Source organism: Thunnus maccoyii, chromosome 24 (assembly GCF_910596095.1).
Source record: "Thunnus maccoyii chromosome 24, fThuMac1.1, whole genome shotgun sequence".
Classification (NCBI taxonomy): domain Eukaryota; kingdom Metazoa; phylum Chordata; class Actinopteri; order Scombriformes; family Scombridae; genus Thunnus; species Thunnus maccoyii.
Window position 1 is genome coordinate 17150418 of NC_056556.1, and position 16826 is coordinate 17167243.

Here is a 16826-nt window from a genome sequence, read left to right on the forward strand (position 1 = left end):
AGTCGTCTTCATGTGGCTTTCTGTTACTATTTTATAACGTCTTTCTACAAATGGGAAATACATTTCACACGGACTTTTAGCTCAACCTGGCAACCCAAGCAAGAAGACATGTCGGCTTTTAAAAATAATGCTTTTCTAAATAACCCAGAAAACACTTCGTTGCAGTTTAACGTGTTATGCTTTTAACTATCATAACTATATTATGATAACTATCGTTAATATGTTGGCTTTGCTCATATGTATGTCCTTGCAGTTTTGTTGTTTAAAGTCGTGACGTTACACACTTCTTTACACTTGGTGACAACATGCACTTTTAACGTTGGTTTGTAGGCCGCCAGTAAAACCAAAGAAGAAGAAGATGTAGGTGCTTCCTGGTCTGGCGGAAGTGACGGGATCGCTGTGTATAAACTACAGCAAAACATGCACATGTGAGAGCTGCGTGGTGCGCCACACTTCAAATTTATTTCACTGTCGACGCGAAGAAAGACGTCAAGCGTGCAGTATGAATGAACCGGGACACTATCCTCCGCCGGACTTCGGCTGTCCTCCTCCAAACTTCCTCCAGCCCTTCCAGCAGCAGCAGCAGCAGCAGCAGCAGCCCGGCTCAAGCAGCTTCCACCCCAGCATGTGGAGCTGGACTGAGTCGCCCGCCGAGCCCAGCTGGGACTACAGCGGCCAAGCGGGCTGGCACCACGGGGCAGCGGCAGGGTATGGTTTCCAGTCAGGCCGTGGAAACTATGGACCTAAACGTCCATACGGTGAGTAGTCTGTACAGTCTATTAAGTAATGGTGATCGGACTAAAAAAAACTTATCTGCTGTCTTCATCTACAGACAGAAAAATATGTTGATTTTGTATGATGTTTTTGTCCCCACTTGAAATAATTATAATTTATATAACTTAACCAGTAAACAAAATGACAGTCTTAGTTAGTGTCAGTAATGTCAATATATAGTTTGAATGTTATCTCTGTCAGTCTTATTGGCTGCATGATTTCCTGAATAGATAGATAAAGTTATTTGACAACCATAAAGGTAAATGCGAGACTACAGGCACTCAGTCCTGACATACAATTAACTTATCAAGGATAAAAACACAATAAAGCTGAAAGCTTGTTTCCATTGTGTTCCTCTAAGGGGAAAAGAGGGTAGAATGGCAGATAGACTTATCTAATAGTGCCATCATGCATCTTGCATCTTAAAGCACCTACTTGGCCATCATGCTCATATTATTCAGTCTGAGGTATTGGTGTATGTGATGCTGTCATAACTCTAACTTCAGTGGTGTCTTCAGGTCAAAACTTTGGTCGTGAATGGCATCAAGGTGGACATAGAGGTGGGAGGCAGAATTACGGACCCCCCGGCAACCATGGAAAAAAGGTAACTATTTGTCAGAACATCAGCAGTCAAGTCATGATCATGCGCTGGTGGGACATACAACTGAATGAGAACAGCTGTATACTGAACTGATCTGTCTTTAACCCACAGCAGAAAAATAAGAAAGAACCAGAGTATTCCCATTTTTGTGACACTTGTGACCGAGGCTTCAAAAACCAGGAGAAATATGATGAACATGTTTCTCAACATGTCAAGGTAATTTGATATATTTGATATAGCAAATTTTACTTTATTTCACATTCTTATGCTAATGACTAAATGCATTTTTCTCACACTTTCTTAGTGTTCCGTGTCTGACTGCAGCTTCATGGCTCATGAAAAAATAGTCAGCATCCACTGGAAAAATGTAAGTCAAATAACTCACTCTGTGACATTCTAAACATGTCAGTATTTTCCTTTGCTAATATCAGTGTTTTATATCCTGACTACAGAACCATGCGCCAGGAGCAAAAAGAATCAAGCTGGACACACCAGATGAGATTGCAAAATGGAGAGAGGAGAGGCGCAAGTCAGTATTCACAAGTAGATGGTAGAAACTGACAGTCCTGAGCTATTAATCCCTGCTGTTGTTCAACGGAAGCTTTAATTTGTCTTTCCAGAAACTATCCAACACTTCAGAATGTAGAGAAGAAGAAAAAGGTGATGGAGGTGCGGGAGGAGATGGGAGCTGTTCTAGAGACTGCTCAATTTGGGTAAATTCACAAATGAGATGTAAATGTGTGAACATAATGCAACTCGGTGTAACTTTGTGGTATTGTTTCAAGTTGCAAGTCGAAACAATTCTTTTGGACTTCCCTAAGCTAATTATGTCAACATTCATTTTTTATGGACAGACGAATGAGAGGCAGAGGTCGAGGACGAGGTCGAGGCCGTGGGCGGGGTCACAGAGGGTTCCAGGGGCGACATCCACGAGACCCGTACCCATCAGACAGCAGTGCTACAGAGAGACCTCCACACCTCACCCAGCCCTGCAGGGACATTGATCCACTGGCAGCGCTGGCCAGCAGTGACCACGGTAAGTGACTAATCTGACTGGGACGGTGTGCAGAATTCAAAAAAGACTGCAAACAATCACCTAAGATATGTCACTGTACCTTTATTGTCATATTCATGTCGTTATTTTGGGCTACACTGACATCTAGGACAAATTCAAACCACTGCTGGTTTTATATTGTCTGTATTTTAGGGGGAGAAAAAGAAAAGAAAAACAACTAATGAAAATGGCGATGCTTTTCTCATGTACTTCCAGATTCTGACAGAGAGGATGCAGCTGCTGAGTCCAGGACTGATGTCCTAGTTGTGGCCCCTAAAAAGATGAGCTCAGCTCTGGGCTCCCTAGTGGCCAACTATGGCTCCATGAGTGAGAGTGAAAGCGATGAGGAACCAGAAGGTGAGTTCACTTCCATCCTTAACCCACTACAGAACACAATTTGTGCCAGAAGTCCAGGTGGTTCAGAGAGTATGATTTTCATCTTGGCTTAAAACCAGATGTGCAGGCAGTGGTGACACACATACACGCACTGGCATTTTATTCATTTGATAGGAGTCATTTAACCAGCTTTATTGGACATGAAAAGGAGATGGAGTGACATAATAAAGTGCATCAAATATGTGCAAAATAAACACAAGCCACAGCAACCAGTGGAGAGAGAGAGAGGGTTTTTTTTGATTATTCATTTACTTATTTTCAGTTTACTGTGTTGCTCTCTAGATATTTGTGAGGCACGTTCACTCAATCTCCGATGTCACTGCGATTTCTATAGAACAAAAGTTCATTTGTTTCTTTTCTGCAACACAAGCTTTCTTATGGATTGTTTAATTCCTTCTCATCCCCTCACCCACCCGTGCTATTTTCACACCCTCTCTTTTATTTGATATATACACCACTGTCCGTGTTTCTCGTACAGAATGCATCACATCTGCACCTGACAACCCCACAGTAACTTCTTGCATGTTTATATTGAATATCTGAAGCACTTGCTTTAGGACTAATCTTGCAGTTGGTACGCTTCGTCTGAGATCAGTTGTGTGTTTGTTCACCCTCTCTTCTGGGACAAAAGTCTTGTGGCGTGAGAAGCACTTTGCACTTGGTTTTATATGGTTGTCCAGTCCATCAGGACATCTGTAGATTTACTACCACAACCTGTTTCATGCTACATTTTTGAGTCACCTTGTTAGCTTTTTAAAAAAAAATTCTGATTTTTCAATTCCCTGTGAAGTGGAGTAGGTCTAGCTGTATGTGATGTGTGTTGGTAACATTTTTCATAAATCACAGCATTGGGGGATTTCTTAAAGGTTTGGAAAATCTTATTCAGTCTCTACAGTGTGTAAAAACAAGACCATGCTTATACCCTTATTAATTAACAAAGTGATTCATATCACCCAAGAAAGGCTGTATTATAATTCCCAATTTATAAAATACCCTAACTTGTTGCCATAGTGGTTCTATAATTATTTTTCTTGTGTTTCAGCCACCCCTATTCAGAGAGCCAAAGAACTGGTGCAAGAAAACCAGACTTTACTAAACACGATACCTCCAAAGTCCCAGGACAGAGGACCCTTTAGGGGCACAGAAACCTCCCCACGTGGTGCAGAAACTTACAATGTCCCCCAGCCTGGCTCTGCCCATCACACTCCTAACAACAGAAGAGGTAGAGGTGGAAGAGGAGGCAGGGGAGGAAGAGGAGGTAGAGGAGGACACCAAGATACACCGCAGAAACGTCGTCCAACTCTACTTGAGATGGTAAGAAGCCAGCTGAGATTTACAGGATTTACATTTCAGAATTTGAATGTTTTTTTAAGTTTCACTATCCAAAGTTAAGATTTTAACATACCTGTTTATTTTTTCAGCAGTTTCTAATAATCACAAGCTTCTCTATTTTCTTCTTCTCTGTTTAGTTACTGGCCCCAGATATCCGCCATGAGAGGAATGTCCTCCTGCAGTGTGTACGCTATGTTGTCCGAAACAACTTCTTTGGGCTGGAGACCAGACCTCAGAATCAGGAGAGGATCAAGGCTACGCCAGCTATCACAACTATAGAGCATGAAGGAAGGCAGGAAAAGCCATCAGAGGAAGTCAGGGTTGTATCTCAGTCTGCCTCTCTGGTTGGTGGTGCTGCATCTCATGAAGGCAATCAGGAAGATTTAGTACCAAGTAAAGCTTTTGTTGCCACAGGTGCTGTAGTCGACCGGTGCTTGCCACAAAACTTTCAGGACCAGCGTTTAATGAGTGACCGTGTTTGCTCAGAAGCATCCAAGGATCCTCCTGTGGACTCAGCTCAGAGTGCAGCAGCCCCACATACTGAAGAAACAACTTCTAGAGACTGCCACAGCATTGTTCTGACAGCCACATCTGCCTCTAATATTTATGATGATGAAATATGGGAGAGCCCTGGTGTTATTATATAAAATGCTAGCAAATCACTAATATGGATGTTCTTATTTTGTTCTAAAACATAAAATTGAACCTTAAACATAAAATTGAGACTTTTCAGATTGATATTAATATCTTGTCCACGGAGATTCTTCTTGTTTTTTTTGTTTTTTTAAGGAATTTCATATTTTTTATGTGTTTTGATGTTAGTATTAACAATATCCAGTCATATTTTTGTAACATACAATGTACTGAAGAAAGTTTTTTTTCTTGTAAAATAAATCACATCAATTATATTGATAGTTACATATTTGTAGTTCTTTTTAAAGCTTTGTTGTGTCGTGTAATGTGCAGTTGTTGAGTGAGAAGCTGAATACTTAGAGCTCTTTAATCTATTATATTTGCATTAACACAAATATTATGAGCAGCAGTTTAGTGGCGACATAAAACTGTTCATAAGTATTAAGCCAGAAGATCAGATATCTATCCATGTAGTAACTTGTTGTATGCCATGTTTTAATTCAACGGAAAAACTACAGCAAAAGTCGCAAAGACGCGGAGATAAGCTGATAAATGTCCCATTTGGACGAAACATTCTATCCTTTTAAATAATAATGATTTGTCTTGACACTCATGCCATTAAAAAAATACATTTAAATGAAATAAACAAAAAACAATGATTTACTGTACGGATGCAACAACAGCTCCGTCCACCTGAACTGCCCAAGGGTATAAAACGAGCGCAACCATGGGAGGGAGTCGTCGCCTAGAAACCACCTGAACTGTTAACCTCCGTTTGGTCTTTAGCAATATTTGGGTAGCAACGGTGAAGTTGTCTATCGGTATGCGAGTCAGCAATTTGACGAAATTCCGCGATAAACTACTTTGAAAAATATATTTGTGGTATTTGACGTCTGTAAATAAGTAAAAAGTAACTAAAGTCATATCATGGCTGGAAGTTGTGTTCGAGTGGACCCACCGTATGTCGCGTTTAACGACGTGAAAGTCGGGCAGGTTTACAAGACAACAGTCACGGTAACGAATATTGGGAAAACCTCGAAGAAAATAAGAATTGAAAAGCCCAAGTTGAAGGTAACCTTACCTCTAAGGAGTTTTTAATAACTAACGATATTAAAATTAGCAACATTGGCGAAGTTGGAATTTAACAAAAGTGCTTATTAGCAAGGTTAGTCATCATCAATTAAGCTAGCTAACGTCAATGCCTTTGCTTATTATGGACGTTGTTGGTTTAATACTACCACGTCCAGTAACATCTTCAGTTATCTATTAAGTTAATTGCTATTTAATAACTTCTGCTATCTATCTATCTATCTTCTCTGTCTCTTACATTTCAGTGTAATTAGGCATTTCTTATATGGTAACATAGAGAATGTGGGGAAAAAGAATGTGTGCAAATATAAAGTTTATTTTACCAGGTTTCTCTCTGTTATTTCTTTTTCTCTTTTTTATAGTCGTTCACGTTTCAAGAGATTCTTAATGTGTTCTATCTTGTCCCTCCATTAACCCTCTGTGCCTTATCTGAGACTATTAGCATTTGGGTAGTAAGATATATATGTCTATCTCTTAAAATGTGTGTCTCTAAATGCCTGCCATTTGAAACAAAAGGTACTACCAAAGCAGTTCTTATACTATGGATTTGACCTTTTTCTTTCTTCTTTTCTTCTCCTTTTTCCTGCAGTTGTTCAAGTTCAAAGTTACCAGCCCAGCCATGGTGGTGGCTCCTGGTCTGTCTGTAAGTGGCGTGCTGGCGTTCACTCCAGAGGAGGAAGAGGAGGTCACAGACTGTCTTCTGATTCATATAGATGCTGTGGAAACCATCAAAATCCCACTGCTGGTGTAAGCAATCTATGCATATGATATACAGCATGTTAATGATTTAGGACCAAACACTCAGTCAGTTACACAAAAGTATCTGGGTGTTTTGAAAGGTTATCTCTCTGTCTTACTGTATATGCTCCTCTAGGTTTCCCAAGACTGGTTTCCTACTAATGGACTCAGAACTAGACTTTGGCTGTGTTGCCGCCAGCAGTCAAGTGATCAGCAGATATCATCCTATAATCAATCTGGGATTAGCACCAGGTAAATCAAGCTTGTCCGTCTTGGCCTGGCAATACTGTAACTAGCATGTAGTAATGACCCATTCATTTTTAATCCTGGCAATGCCATTCACTTCTTTTACTTATTCAAAATAATTAATTACTCAATGGATTTCATAATGGGAAAAATCCTTCTGTTAAAATGAACAAAAATTAAATAAGAGACAGACACAGTTGTGGGATGGAAAACATTGATACTTATGTAGATGATACGCAATACATTCATGGTCTCATTAACCATTAAGGACTATTTTGTAAATTCAGTCTGTGAGATAACGCATGTATTCGTGGGATGTGTGTGTATGCATTGCAGGTGTGTTCCAGGTGCAGTATAATGGAGACCCTTCAGTCAGACTCTCACCCCTCAATGGAGTCATAGCAGCTGGCAACACTCAGTGGCTGAAAATTGAACTGCGCACAGACAGATCCAGACAGATTGAAGAGACGGCTCGGTAAGGGCGCCTTCACACCTATAATTTGGTGGGGGATTACTGTGAGATCTCCATGTAACACATTTTTTAATGGACTTGGCAAAGTACACTGTGTAAGAAATGCACAACACATTGCAGTTTTAACAGTTTTTGACCCACATGGTGACCACATGTGTGCTTTACATTAGAGTTAATAACACCAGTCTAATACAACACTATTTGAAAGGATAGGACACCAAAGACTATATGCCCTTTTCTATAAAACATATGTTGTAATATTTTTGATAGAAGCTCACAAAATTAGCTCATTATATTTTCTCATCAGTGCTGAGAGCAGACATAGCTCTTAGCACTAGAAAATGTACAACTTGATAAAAAACATTTAAGTAATCGTTTCAAGTACCAATTTGTGCATTTCACCTCTAACTTAATTTCACCTTGCCTCTGTCCCAGTGTGACACTCCAGAATTGCACTGCTGTAGTTCTCAGTATCAGGGCTGAGGTGGTGGACCAGCGCCTTGAGGTCTTTGACCTGCAGGTAATTCAGTGGTCCAAGTGGAATTCATGTAGTATTTGCTGCAATACTCAATTGATCACTGAAAGTGATGTTCATCTTCATTACCTTCCCCCTCTAAAGGGAGTTCATGTAAAGATGCTTGTGCTTATTTCTGCTGTGCCATTTTACAGGGAACTCCACTGTCCTGTCTGTGGTTTGGACCTGTCTACCTTGGGACGTCCCACGTGAAGAGTGTGGTCCTGAAAAACAATGCACCCCGGGCATGCGACTGGATCTGCATGCTTCAGGATACTGCTGCTGGGACTGAGGTGGTAAGTGATGTCCTCAGGAAAGGAAGGTGCTGCTAAACATCTGCACAGCTGTTGGAAGGTAAGGTATGATGCCAGTTGTGCTGAACTGATAAAATAAATGGAGCTTCGACTGTGATTGCTGTGTAGGGAACAGACCTCCAGAAGAGCGCAGACGCCGCCCTGCTGGAGCGCATGGAGAGGTGCAGCTCAGCCTCTCAGGACGTCTCTCAGATCCTGGTGTGTGGCCCTAAACAAGGTCGACTGGGACCATATGACAAAACCATTGTGGCAGTACGCTTTAGCCCCATCTGCAAGAGGTAGATTGTTTGTGATTGTGTCTAAATATGTCTGAAAGTAATTAAAGTACTTTTCCTAATTTTAATGTCAAAGTATGAAATACCCAATGGCTCAAACAATAATATTAAAATCAATGCAACATAAAATGTCTATGTTGTAATGTAGTTTAAAATGAGTGCACTGTAATAATGTACTTTTTAAATAATGTAAAGGCCAATGTTACAGGGGAAGCGGGCGGAGGGGGAAAAAAAGAAAAAGGTATTACTCCCCGTCGGGGAATCGAACCCCGGTCTCCCGCGTGACAGGCGGGGATACTTACCACTATACTAACGAGGAGCTTATAGTAACACAAGTGGAATGCTCCCCATTTAACATAACAACATCCTGTCTTTTTCAGTCCTGGCAAAGGGAAGAAGCGTGATTGCCCAGCCAGCCGGCAAGACTATTGTCTTTTCCTGCTCTTTGAATCAGTGGGAAGCAAACACGGCTTCACTCACCATAATGGTACTCACAACACACACTCATGTTGCATTGCATAATACAGAAGTTCTCAGAGGACTGCTCTGAGCCAGTAATTTGGTTCAAATAACTTATATCACTAATTACATAATTCTTTATATAACTGATTAATAGTTGAATACTTAATTAATTGAGAATTTAATTAAAGTTTAGACGACATAGGTATTTTGATTAAGACCATTTTTTTGTTTGTCTCACTTTAGGTAAGAGCAGTGTGGAGCTGGCGGTGACTGGCTCTGGTCTGCCTGTGTCTCTGGTGCCCAGTCCCTCTCAAAGATTCGATTTCCTCACCTGTGTGACAGGCCAACGTGTGGATCTACTGTGTGTGCTGCAGAACTTCTGCCCTCAGCTTCCTGTCAACTTCCACTTCCGCAAGTTAGCGAATTTCACCACAGAGCCCTCCACGGGCACCATAGCCCCTGGCCAGTGCCAGGTAAGAATGGAAATTGATCCAGTTATTGATTTTTAAATACAAGAAAAGCAGCAAATGTGGGAATGTTTTTTTCTCTTTGTCTCCCTGTGCATTCCCCAGGATGTAGTTTTGTCTTTCACTGCACGGCAGCAAGGGAGCTTCCAAGTGCGTCAGGTGCTAGATGTCTTAGGTTATGTTGTTTGCCAGAGGGATGACAACACCACTGAGAATGTTACTGGGCTTGAACTTCGCAGCTTCCACACCATCACTCTACACCTGTCTGCTGTCTGCCGCAGTGAGACTACACACCCTGTGCCAAAACTAAATCCTGGTGAATATTTAATAAGTAGCACTTGTTTTAAATGAAAAACAGCTGTAAAATGTGAGTAGAGTGGCTAGGCAGGTTAGAGAAATGTAAAAAAATGTTATTCTGTACCATATTAAAAACTGTTGACATGGTGAAATACAAAAATCAAAAATCTCAGACTTTAAATTTCTCTAATTATTTAGATGGCAGACATGCTGGTTAGGTATGATGAAATGATTTTGATGTACAGTATGTACCTGTTCTGCTCTGATTGACTGCTTTATAGGCATCACTCCAGCAGTGACCAATCCAACTGGATTACAGCCTCACATTAGGTCCAGTGAGCTGGCTTGCTGCCGTGGAATGGCACGTGCCGCTGTCCTCAGCGCTGACAAGACACAACTCCACATACATCGCAGGGGGAGGAGTCGAAACATAGAGGGAGAAGAGTTTCTGGCCTTTCCTAATGACCGAGCCACTAGCATCAGGCCAGCCTCTCCACATAGGCAATACAGGTAGAGGCTACAGAAACAAACATGGGCTCAGTGCAGATTTGCAGCCAATTTGTCAAGTGAAATGTTCTATTCAAAAACAAGTCCCTAAAAGTCCTCAAACTATAAGAGGTTCAGTGTGTCCTCAACATTCCTGTCTTTATCCTACACAGGACCATCTTTACTGGTGTACACCGGTATCGCTATGTGGACACCAACTATGCTTTAACTGAGGAGGAGGAGGAGCAGAGACAGAGACATCGACAGGTTTACGCTGACTTCATCAAGCAGCTCAGACAAACACGCCTGCAGAGGATCAAGGAGAGGTAGGCTTTCATATGAATATTGTGACTGCTGACCTAAAGACCATGTTTAGCTTTTTTATCTTACAGTAAAAGCATCAGGTGGCCACAAGTGAGAAATACTTAGGTTACAGCAAAACAATTCAGTTTATAGTTCTAAGCAAAAGTTATGACTAACATTAGACTCGAACATTTGCTGACTGCTAGATGCTGGTTCAAAATAAGATGTTTGGTATACGTTTGGTGTACACTAAGACCAAGAAAGTGGATCATATAACTCCAAGTTCTGAGATCTTTACACTGGCTTCCTGTCTGTCAAAGAATTGATTTTAAAATACTGCTGTTGGTTTATAAAGCACTTAATGGTTTAGGGCCAAATTACATTTCTGATCTGCTGCTACATTATGATCCATCTAGACCTCTCAGGTTGTCTGGGACAGGTCTGCTTTCTGTCCCCAGAGTAAAAACTAAACATGAAGGTGCAGTGTTCAGTTTTTATGCTCCACATATCTGGAACAAACTCCCAGAAAACTTCAGATCTGCTGCAACTCTCAGTTCTTTTAAATCACAGCTGAAGACTTTTCTGTTTGCTGCTGCCTTTTATCAAATCAAATTTGAGGGTTAATATTTTATACTGCACCATAACTTTTATTCTCTTGTTTTATCTGTCTTATTCCTTTTTAGCTTCTTTTTATTTCCAAATTTAACACTTTTTAATTGTATTTAAATGTCTTTTTGCTTGTGTTGCTTTTATATCCTGTGTTGATGCCTTTTATGCGCTATGTAAAGCACTTTGAATTGCCTTGTTGTTGAAATGTGCTATACAGATAAACTTGCCTTGCCTTGCCTTACGTGTTTGATGTTTGCCCTTAACAATGAATCTTTGTTATTTTTGGATACTAGACAGCAAGAAAACGTGGAGGACGATGTGGATATTGGGATTGTTCCTTCTCAAGGGCTTGTCCCCCCGAAGCACCACATTGCCGACGTAGAGACCAGTAAGATCTCAGAGAGGAGGCCAAACTACAGCAACTGCAGCCTGTTGCACAAGCTGTGCGTAAGTTCTCTCTTAAGTTAGGGCATAAAGTCCACACTAAATGATACATTGAAACTAACCAATTGTCTTTGAAAACTTTGATACGCAATAGAGAAGACGTTAGACGTTAAACTGCTACACGGCCAAAGAAATCTAACATTAATCATTATACAGCAACAAAAAGGTGAGTTTACTAGGACAAAGCATTATGAGTAGGTGTTAACTAACTTACAACCTTGGTCTACAGCTAGTGAAAAAAAAACCAACAGTGACATGAAACCACTCAAAATTTTATGGAGGACTTTACACATACTAAGGGCTAGGTGTAAGATTTAAGTTATAACTTATGCTTACGTTGTAACTATTTCAGCTGGTGCAACCCTTAAAATGTTAGTAACACGTAAACTCCGACCTAAGTTAGATTATAGTTATAGTTAGTTATATTCAAATAGGCTACGTTTGGACTTGCACACAGTTGGTGCAACTCGTAGCTGTCCCCCAGTAACTGAATTCAGCCAACTCCAAGAAATGATATCCATCGCCCAGCAGTGTCAGGGGAACAGAAAGGTGGTCACAGACCAGTTTACCATCATATAAATGATATTTCAGAGCCAAATTCAAGGGAGTTTCTCTATCTCTTGAATTCTCACCAGGTCTCAGAGGTAATGAATGCAGTTCCCTCTACCAGCCAGGAGGTGGCAGACTGCAACCGGACTCTGACAGCTCAGGAGCTCAACGAAATTATCATAGGTTTGAGTTTAAATTCATCAGTGCTAAAGTCACTGTTTCTAATAATATCTTCAGTACAAACTGTGAGATAAAGCAAAACTCAATGTATAACAAGTAGTAGTGTATTTCTGTGTGTTCTTTTTGCTCAGATCCTCTCTAAAAGGAATTTAACCAGTGATTTTTTTAAGATCACGTTATCAAAGAGTTAACAAGTTCCTACACAATAGTTACAGTGGAATTTATTTAATATTTAAAGGCCAGGTAAATATCACTCTCTCTCCTCATCAGGCCCATTGTCAGTGGACTTCGGCGAGGTGTGTGTGCAGTCAGTGTGTGTTGAGAAGCTGGAGGTGATTAATCATCTGTCAGTGTTCATCTGGGTGCAGTTTGAAGTGGACTGCCCTGAGCTGCAGGGCTCCTCACCCCTCTCCCATGTCCTGCCACCCTACTCCCACAACACCCTACCCCTGACGTTTCAAGGCAACAAGCTGGGTCACTTCTACAGGTTGGCGGAAGAAGCAGCTCAACAAACATTAATCACATAAATCAGATGAAATCCATGTGTGTGGTTCAAATGCACTATAATTATACTTCTTTTCTCCAGACCTGTGTCCTACTCTGTGAACCAGAAGCACCCTGGTCAGATACTGGTCCAGGCCCAGGTTGTCCCTGTTGCTCTGGAACTCTCCATCACCCAGCTGGTGCTCCGCCCCACCTCCACCCTGCTTGCCGCATCAGGATATAGGAGCTCAGTTACTCTTCGAAACCAGCGTAACCACCCAGCTGAATTCACATGGGAACCACTAGTCACAGAGAGTGGTATCCTGTTCTCTATTCGACCAGCTAAAGGTACCGCAAGTGCAGCTCAGTTTTACTGTCTCTCAATGTGAACAGCTGGGTCTGCATTTTCAAAATGTTAACATCAAGAACACTTGCATCTTTTCCATATCTGTTGTGTTTGTCTTGAAGGAGCTCTATTGTGATTCAGTATTTTACCTAGTTGAATTGCCTGTTTGAGTCAGAGCTGATACAACAGATCTGACCCCTTCTCCCCCAGGTACAGTGGAGCCATACAGTGAATTGGACTGTGAGGTAGTGTGGCACCCCTCCTTCACCTCCCCTCCAGAAGGAGACTTTGACCTCTGTGTCCTCGAGGGCAACACACAACGCCTGCACTGTGTTGCAAAGGTCTGTGCCTAGAATTGGGAAAGTTATTTTGTATGATCTACTCCTATTTACTATTTGCAGGCTTTGAATGACATAGTGACACTCCACCCAATATCTATAACAACTGCATGCCAGTCACTCAATTTAGAGAAACTTTTTTCCAGCGACTTCTGTCACTATCTGCCTTTAATTTCAATTTAGAGAAGTCAAATGCTTTCAGGTCATGATTCAGTCTTGTCAACAGTGCTTACATAATTACATGACAAATTAACTTTAAAAATGGTGAATCACATTTTCATAAAGTTAGACAAACATAAATGCAGTTTAAGATAAAAAAGTAAGTGTGTCAATAATTCAAGTCTAGTTCAAAAGTAAGTTCATTCCTTGGTCAGTTCAGTGTTTATTGAGGCGATACATCATTCCTAAATTCCTAAATCATTGGTTGTGCAGTCAGGATTGGGTCACGGCTTGGGTGGGGGAGAGTGGATACATGATGTCAGTTCATGTCGGGCATGTTTAGTTATGGGGACTTACTGCTATATTTTCTGCTTTTTTGCTGTAGTATGAAGCTAGTTAAATCAGATTTTGAGCATGCTTGTTTTTTAAGCTGTTGCTACCAGCATGGCGCCACCAGAGGTCCTGTCTTGCATTTTTGGGTCCATTTTCATATTTAACGCTGTACCGTAATTTTCTTACATTCTTGGATAAGTGGCTAATGTGTGTGTGTATATATGTATATATATATATGCTGGACAACAGATCTATTCTTAATCTCAACTATTTAAAACATTGCTGACAAATTAAATAAAATAAGTCAAATCAAATAGAAAGGGCCTCTTTGTAGACTAATTGTTTTTTTGTTTTTTTTTAACCAGTGTTCAACAATCATATGAGACCAAATCCATCAAAAAGGCTGATATTGATTTTTCCTCTGACAGTAGACACAGTAGACCAGAATACAATTCAGCAACAACAAGTGTTGTGTTTTAAGTAAGGCTTGTGACTGTCATGAAAAAACTCTTATTCTTACTTGTTCTATTATTATCATCTTACTGTTGCTTTCTTTTCTGAGTTGTACACATGCTCCAAGTACATGTGCTCTGGGGATGTCAAAAATAATTTTGTAAAATGTGGGAAATCAGTAACTATTGTACAATTAAACAAGGCTGGTTAAGGGAGAGTGGGTACATTACAAATGTGGATTGCAATACTACAGAACAGTGTGAAGTGTTCCAAGTTGGATTCACCAACCTCTCTTAACTTCACAAACCTTTCATAAACCGCTTGTTTCAACTTGCTAAATACCACCTCTTTATATGTAGGTGAGCATTTGTGAGATTTGATCATTAGCATAATTGATGCTTTCAAATTGCTATGCAAGGCTATTTGTTCCGCTTCATTTGTGGGCAGTTTTTATTCACAAAAATGTCACCCAAGAGTGAAAAGAAGAATCTCACACCGTAAAGCTTAAAGTTTCACTGTAGGAAATCAGGAGATAAAAACAAGTGTAGCAGTGTCAGTACTGCTGTTAGGGGACCCAAAACAGCCAGAAAATATTCATACATCTGCCGATGACATGTCATCAGAGCAAGTGGGAATGGTTTGACTGGAAGTTAGATGCGAAAAAACATCTTGCTAAAACAATGTAGACCTTTACTTAGATTGGAGACAGTCAAGGGGATATGTTATGGAGATTGACAAGAGAATATTATACAGCAGGTGATGTTACACTGGGTGCAGCAGAGGATGATCTCCTGGACAGAGACTTGCATGAGACAGCTGTCAGAGTGAGAGAGAGAAAGAGTTTTCCTAACAACAACTGAATTGTATATATTGCCATGCCAAGATATGGATGATGAATGATGTTATGGTGAACAGAATATTCATATAATTTTATATGATACAATATCATTTTGGTTTACTCAAGCAATTTAGGATTTAGGATCAAACTTGAAGCAGCAACCTAGTATGGGTCATGTGCCTCCCTATTGTTATTCCGATGATGCAATAGCGTCTTGGCACTAATATCAATTAAATTCCTGAGTCAAACGTGTTTTTCCTCATATGGAGGAAAACTGTCTGTACACAATGTACAGACTACTGATGTACTTTTGTACATGTAAGAGAAATTTCTACCACAAGTTGTCTTAATGCACTTGTACAGACTACTTAATTGGTTGTTGCATGAGGGACATTGTGTCCAAGGGCAGAATTTTCCTTAATTGTAATGTCTCTGTCTTGTCTCTTTCCGCTGCCTTCTCAGGTCGGATCCACCAGTGTACAGCTGGCAGAGAAACAAGTGATATTTGGATCAGTGCCTCTCAACATGCCCTCTGTCAGGACTGCAGTCTTACACAACACTGGACTGAACCATGCCTACTATCAGGTGCCCACACACACAGCTTTGTTTTTGCACAGATACTTGTACACATCAAACCAGCAAAATAGCCAGTCTCTCTATTTCTTTGTTTGTATGAGGCAGGTACTAGATGTCTGTCCGCTGCCAGGAATGGTGGTGAGTCCATCTGATGGTGTGGTGCCCAGCGGGGGGCAGGCTGTGGTCAAGATCCACTTCAACCCCGACTCTGTCATCAAGTTTGACACCAGAGTCAAGGTGAGAGAGAGTTTTTAAACAATCATTTATTCAGATACAAATTATTCTACAACAAAGACAATCACAGACTACAATACAAAACCAAAAATAAATACATTAAGTTAAATTCAAGCAACACAGCAAAAGTGATTTCCAAGTCCTTTAAAGGAAAAAGTATGCCTTCATAATCTCACTTATTTTGAAAAGCATCCAAATCCTCCATTTAAACATAATATTTTTATTCTAACAGTACTCATGCTCTACTTAGACTCTTAAAAACTAATAAAAAATCACACCTCTGTCCTCTATTCATTTTTTCTCTCCTACTTAAATAAATTGCCAACTTTGCTGGCCTTTGTTGGCCTTTTTTATACCATAAGAAAAACCAAATATGAACATCTATTCAGTGAAATGCTCTCCAAAAGACATCAATAAAATATGAAGTGTTCCAAATAAGGACATTCATCTAGAACAAAACAAAGAAAGAAAAAGAGAAGGAGGGCTGAAGAGAGGAAGGGATATATGCTAAGCATGTATGTCTGTGTTACAGATAGCTCTGAGGAACATGAAGTCCATTGAGCTCAGAGTAGGCGGATCGGTAGAGCCTCCAAATGTAGACATCAGTGTGGTAAGTCTGTGTGTGTGTGTGTGTGTGTGTGTGTGTGTGTGTGTGTGTGTGTGTGTGTGTGTGTGTGTGTGTGTGTGTTTACATTTTGTTTTTGCACACTGCTTTTTCTGTATCAATTTATATAAAGCAGTGGCCAATCACTGCAATAAAATATATAAAAAGGTTATATAAAAATAAATTGCATAACAGTTCCTAGCATGAAGCCATTTAAAGCTATAATA

The 16826-nt window shown here is 40.4% G+C and overlaps 2 protein-coding genes and 1 non-coding gene across 7 annotated transcripts in view; 2 read left to right on the top strand and 1 right to left on the bottom strand.

Moving 5' to 3' along the window:
• The first annotated feature begins 319 nt into the window (after positions 1 to 319).
• Positions 320 to 5058, top strand: nufip1 (nuclear FMR1 interacting protein 1). Its single transcript, XM_042405187.1, has 10 exons — positions 320 to 758; positions 1293 to 1378; positions 1487 to 1591; positions 1680 to 1742; positions 1828 to 1904; positions 1996 to 2088; positions 2230 to 2411; positions 2646 to 2786; positions 3868 to 4139; positions 4295 to 5058. The coding sequence occupies exons 1-10, from the start codon at positions 503 to 505 to the stop codon at positions 4802 to 4804; spliced, it is 1785 nt and encodes a 594-aa protein (XP_042261121.1). The 5' UTR covers positions 320 to 502; the 3' UTR covers positions 4805 to 5058.
• A 455-nt stretch (positions 5059 to 5513) lies between these two features.
• LOC121892172 (cilia- and flagella-associated protein 47-like) overlaps positions 5514 to 16826 on the top strand; it is a 69666-nt gene continuing 58353 nt past the window's right edge. For 4 of the 5 annotated variants that reach the window (XM_042405046.1, XM_042405048.1, XM_042405047.1 and 1 more), the window contains exons 1-20: positions 5515 to 5861; positions 6469 to 6626; positions 6754 to 6869; positions 7200 to 7338; positions 7771 to 7855; positions 8005 to 8145; positions 8272 to 8441; positions 8819 to 8925; positions 9144 to 9373; positions 9473 to 9683; positions 9946 to 10174; positions 10324 to 10476; positions 11356 to 11509; positions 12142 to 12238; positions 12506 to 12722; positions 12822 to 13066; positions 13275 to 13405; positions 15648 to 15770; positions 15867 to 15998; positions 16528 to 16605. In XM_042405046.1, coding sequence (XP_042260980.1) covers positions 5718 to 5861; positions 6469 to 6626; positions 6754 to 6869; positions 7200 to 7338; positions 7771 to 7855; positions 8005 to 8145; positions 8272 to 8441; positions 8819 to 8925; positions 9144 to 9373; positions 9473 to 9683; positions 9946 to 10174; positions 10324 to 10476; positions 11356 to 11509; positions 12142 to 12238; positions 12506 to 12722; positions 12822 to 13066; positions 13275 to 13405; positions 15648 to 15770; positions 15867 to 15998; positions 16528 to 16605 — 3060 coding nt within the window. In that variant the 5' untranslated portion in view covers positions 5515 to 5717. Of the gene's footprint in view, positions 5862 to 6468; positions 6627 to 6753; positions 6870 to 7199; positions 7339 to 7770; positions 7856 to 8004; positions 8146 to 8271; positions 8442 to 8818; positions 8926 to 9143; positions 9374 to 9472; positions 9684 to 9945; positions 10175 to 10323; positions 10477 to 11355; positions 11510 to 12141; positions 12239 to 12505; positions 12723 to 12821; positions 13067 to 13274; positions 13406 to 15647; positions 15771 to 15866; positions 15999 to 16527; positions 16606 to 16826 lie in introns of all 5 variants that reach the window. The other variant, XM_042405050.1, reaches the window with a different exon arrangement.
• Positions 8686 to 8757, bottom strand: trnad-guc. Its single transcript has one exon. It is a non-coding gene; the product is annotated as a tRNA-Asp (tRNA).

Coding starts and splice junctions, on each gene's coding strand:
- nufip1 (XM_042405187.1), top strand. CDS start 503: ATGAATGAACCGGGACACTATCCTCCGCCGGACTTCGGCTGTCCTCCT. Junction 759..1,292: donor TGGACCTAAACGTCCATACG/GTGAGTAGTCTG, acceptor TGGTGTCTTCAG/GTCAAAACTTTGGTCGTGAA. Junction 1,592..1,679: donor ATGTTTCTCAACATGTCAAG/GTAATTTGATAT, acceptor ACACTTTCTTAG/TGTTCCGTGTCTGACTGCAG.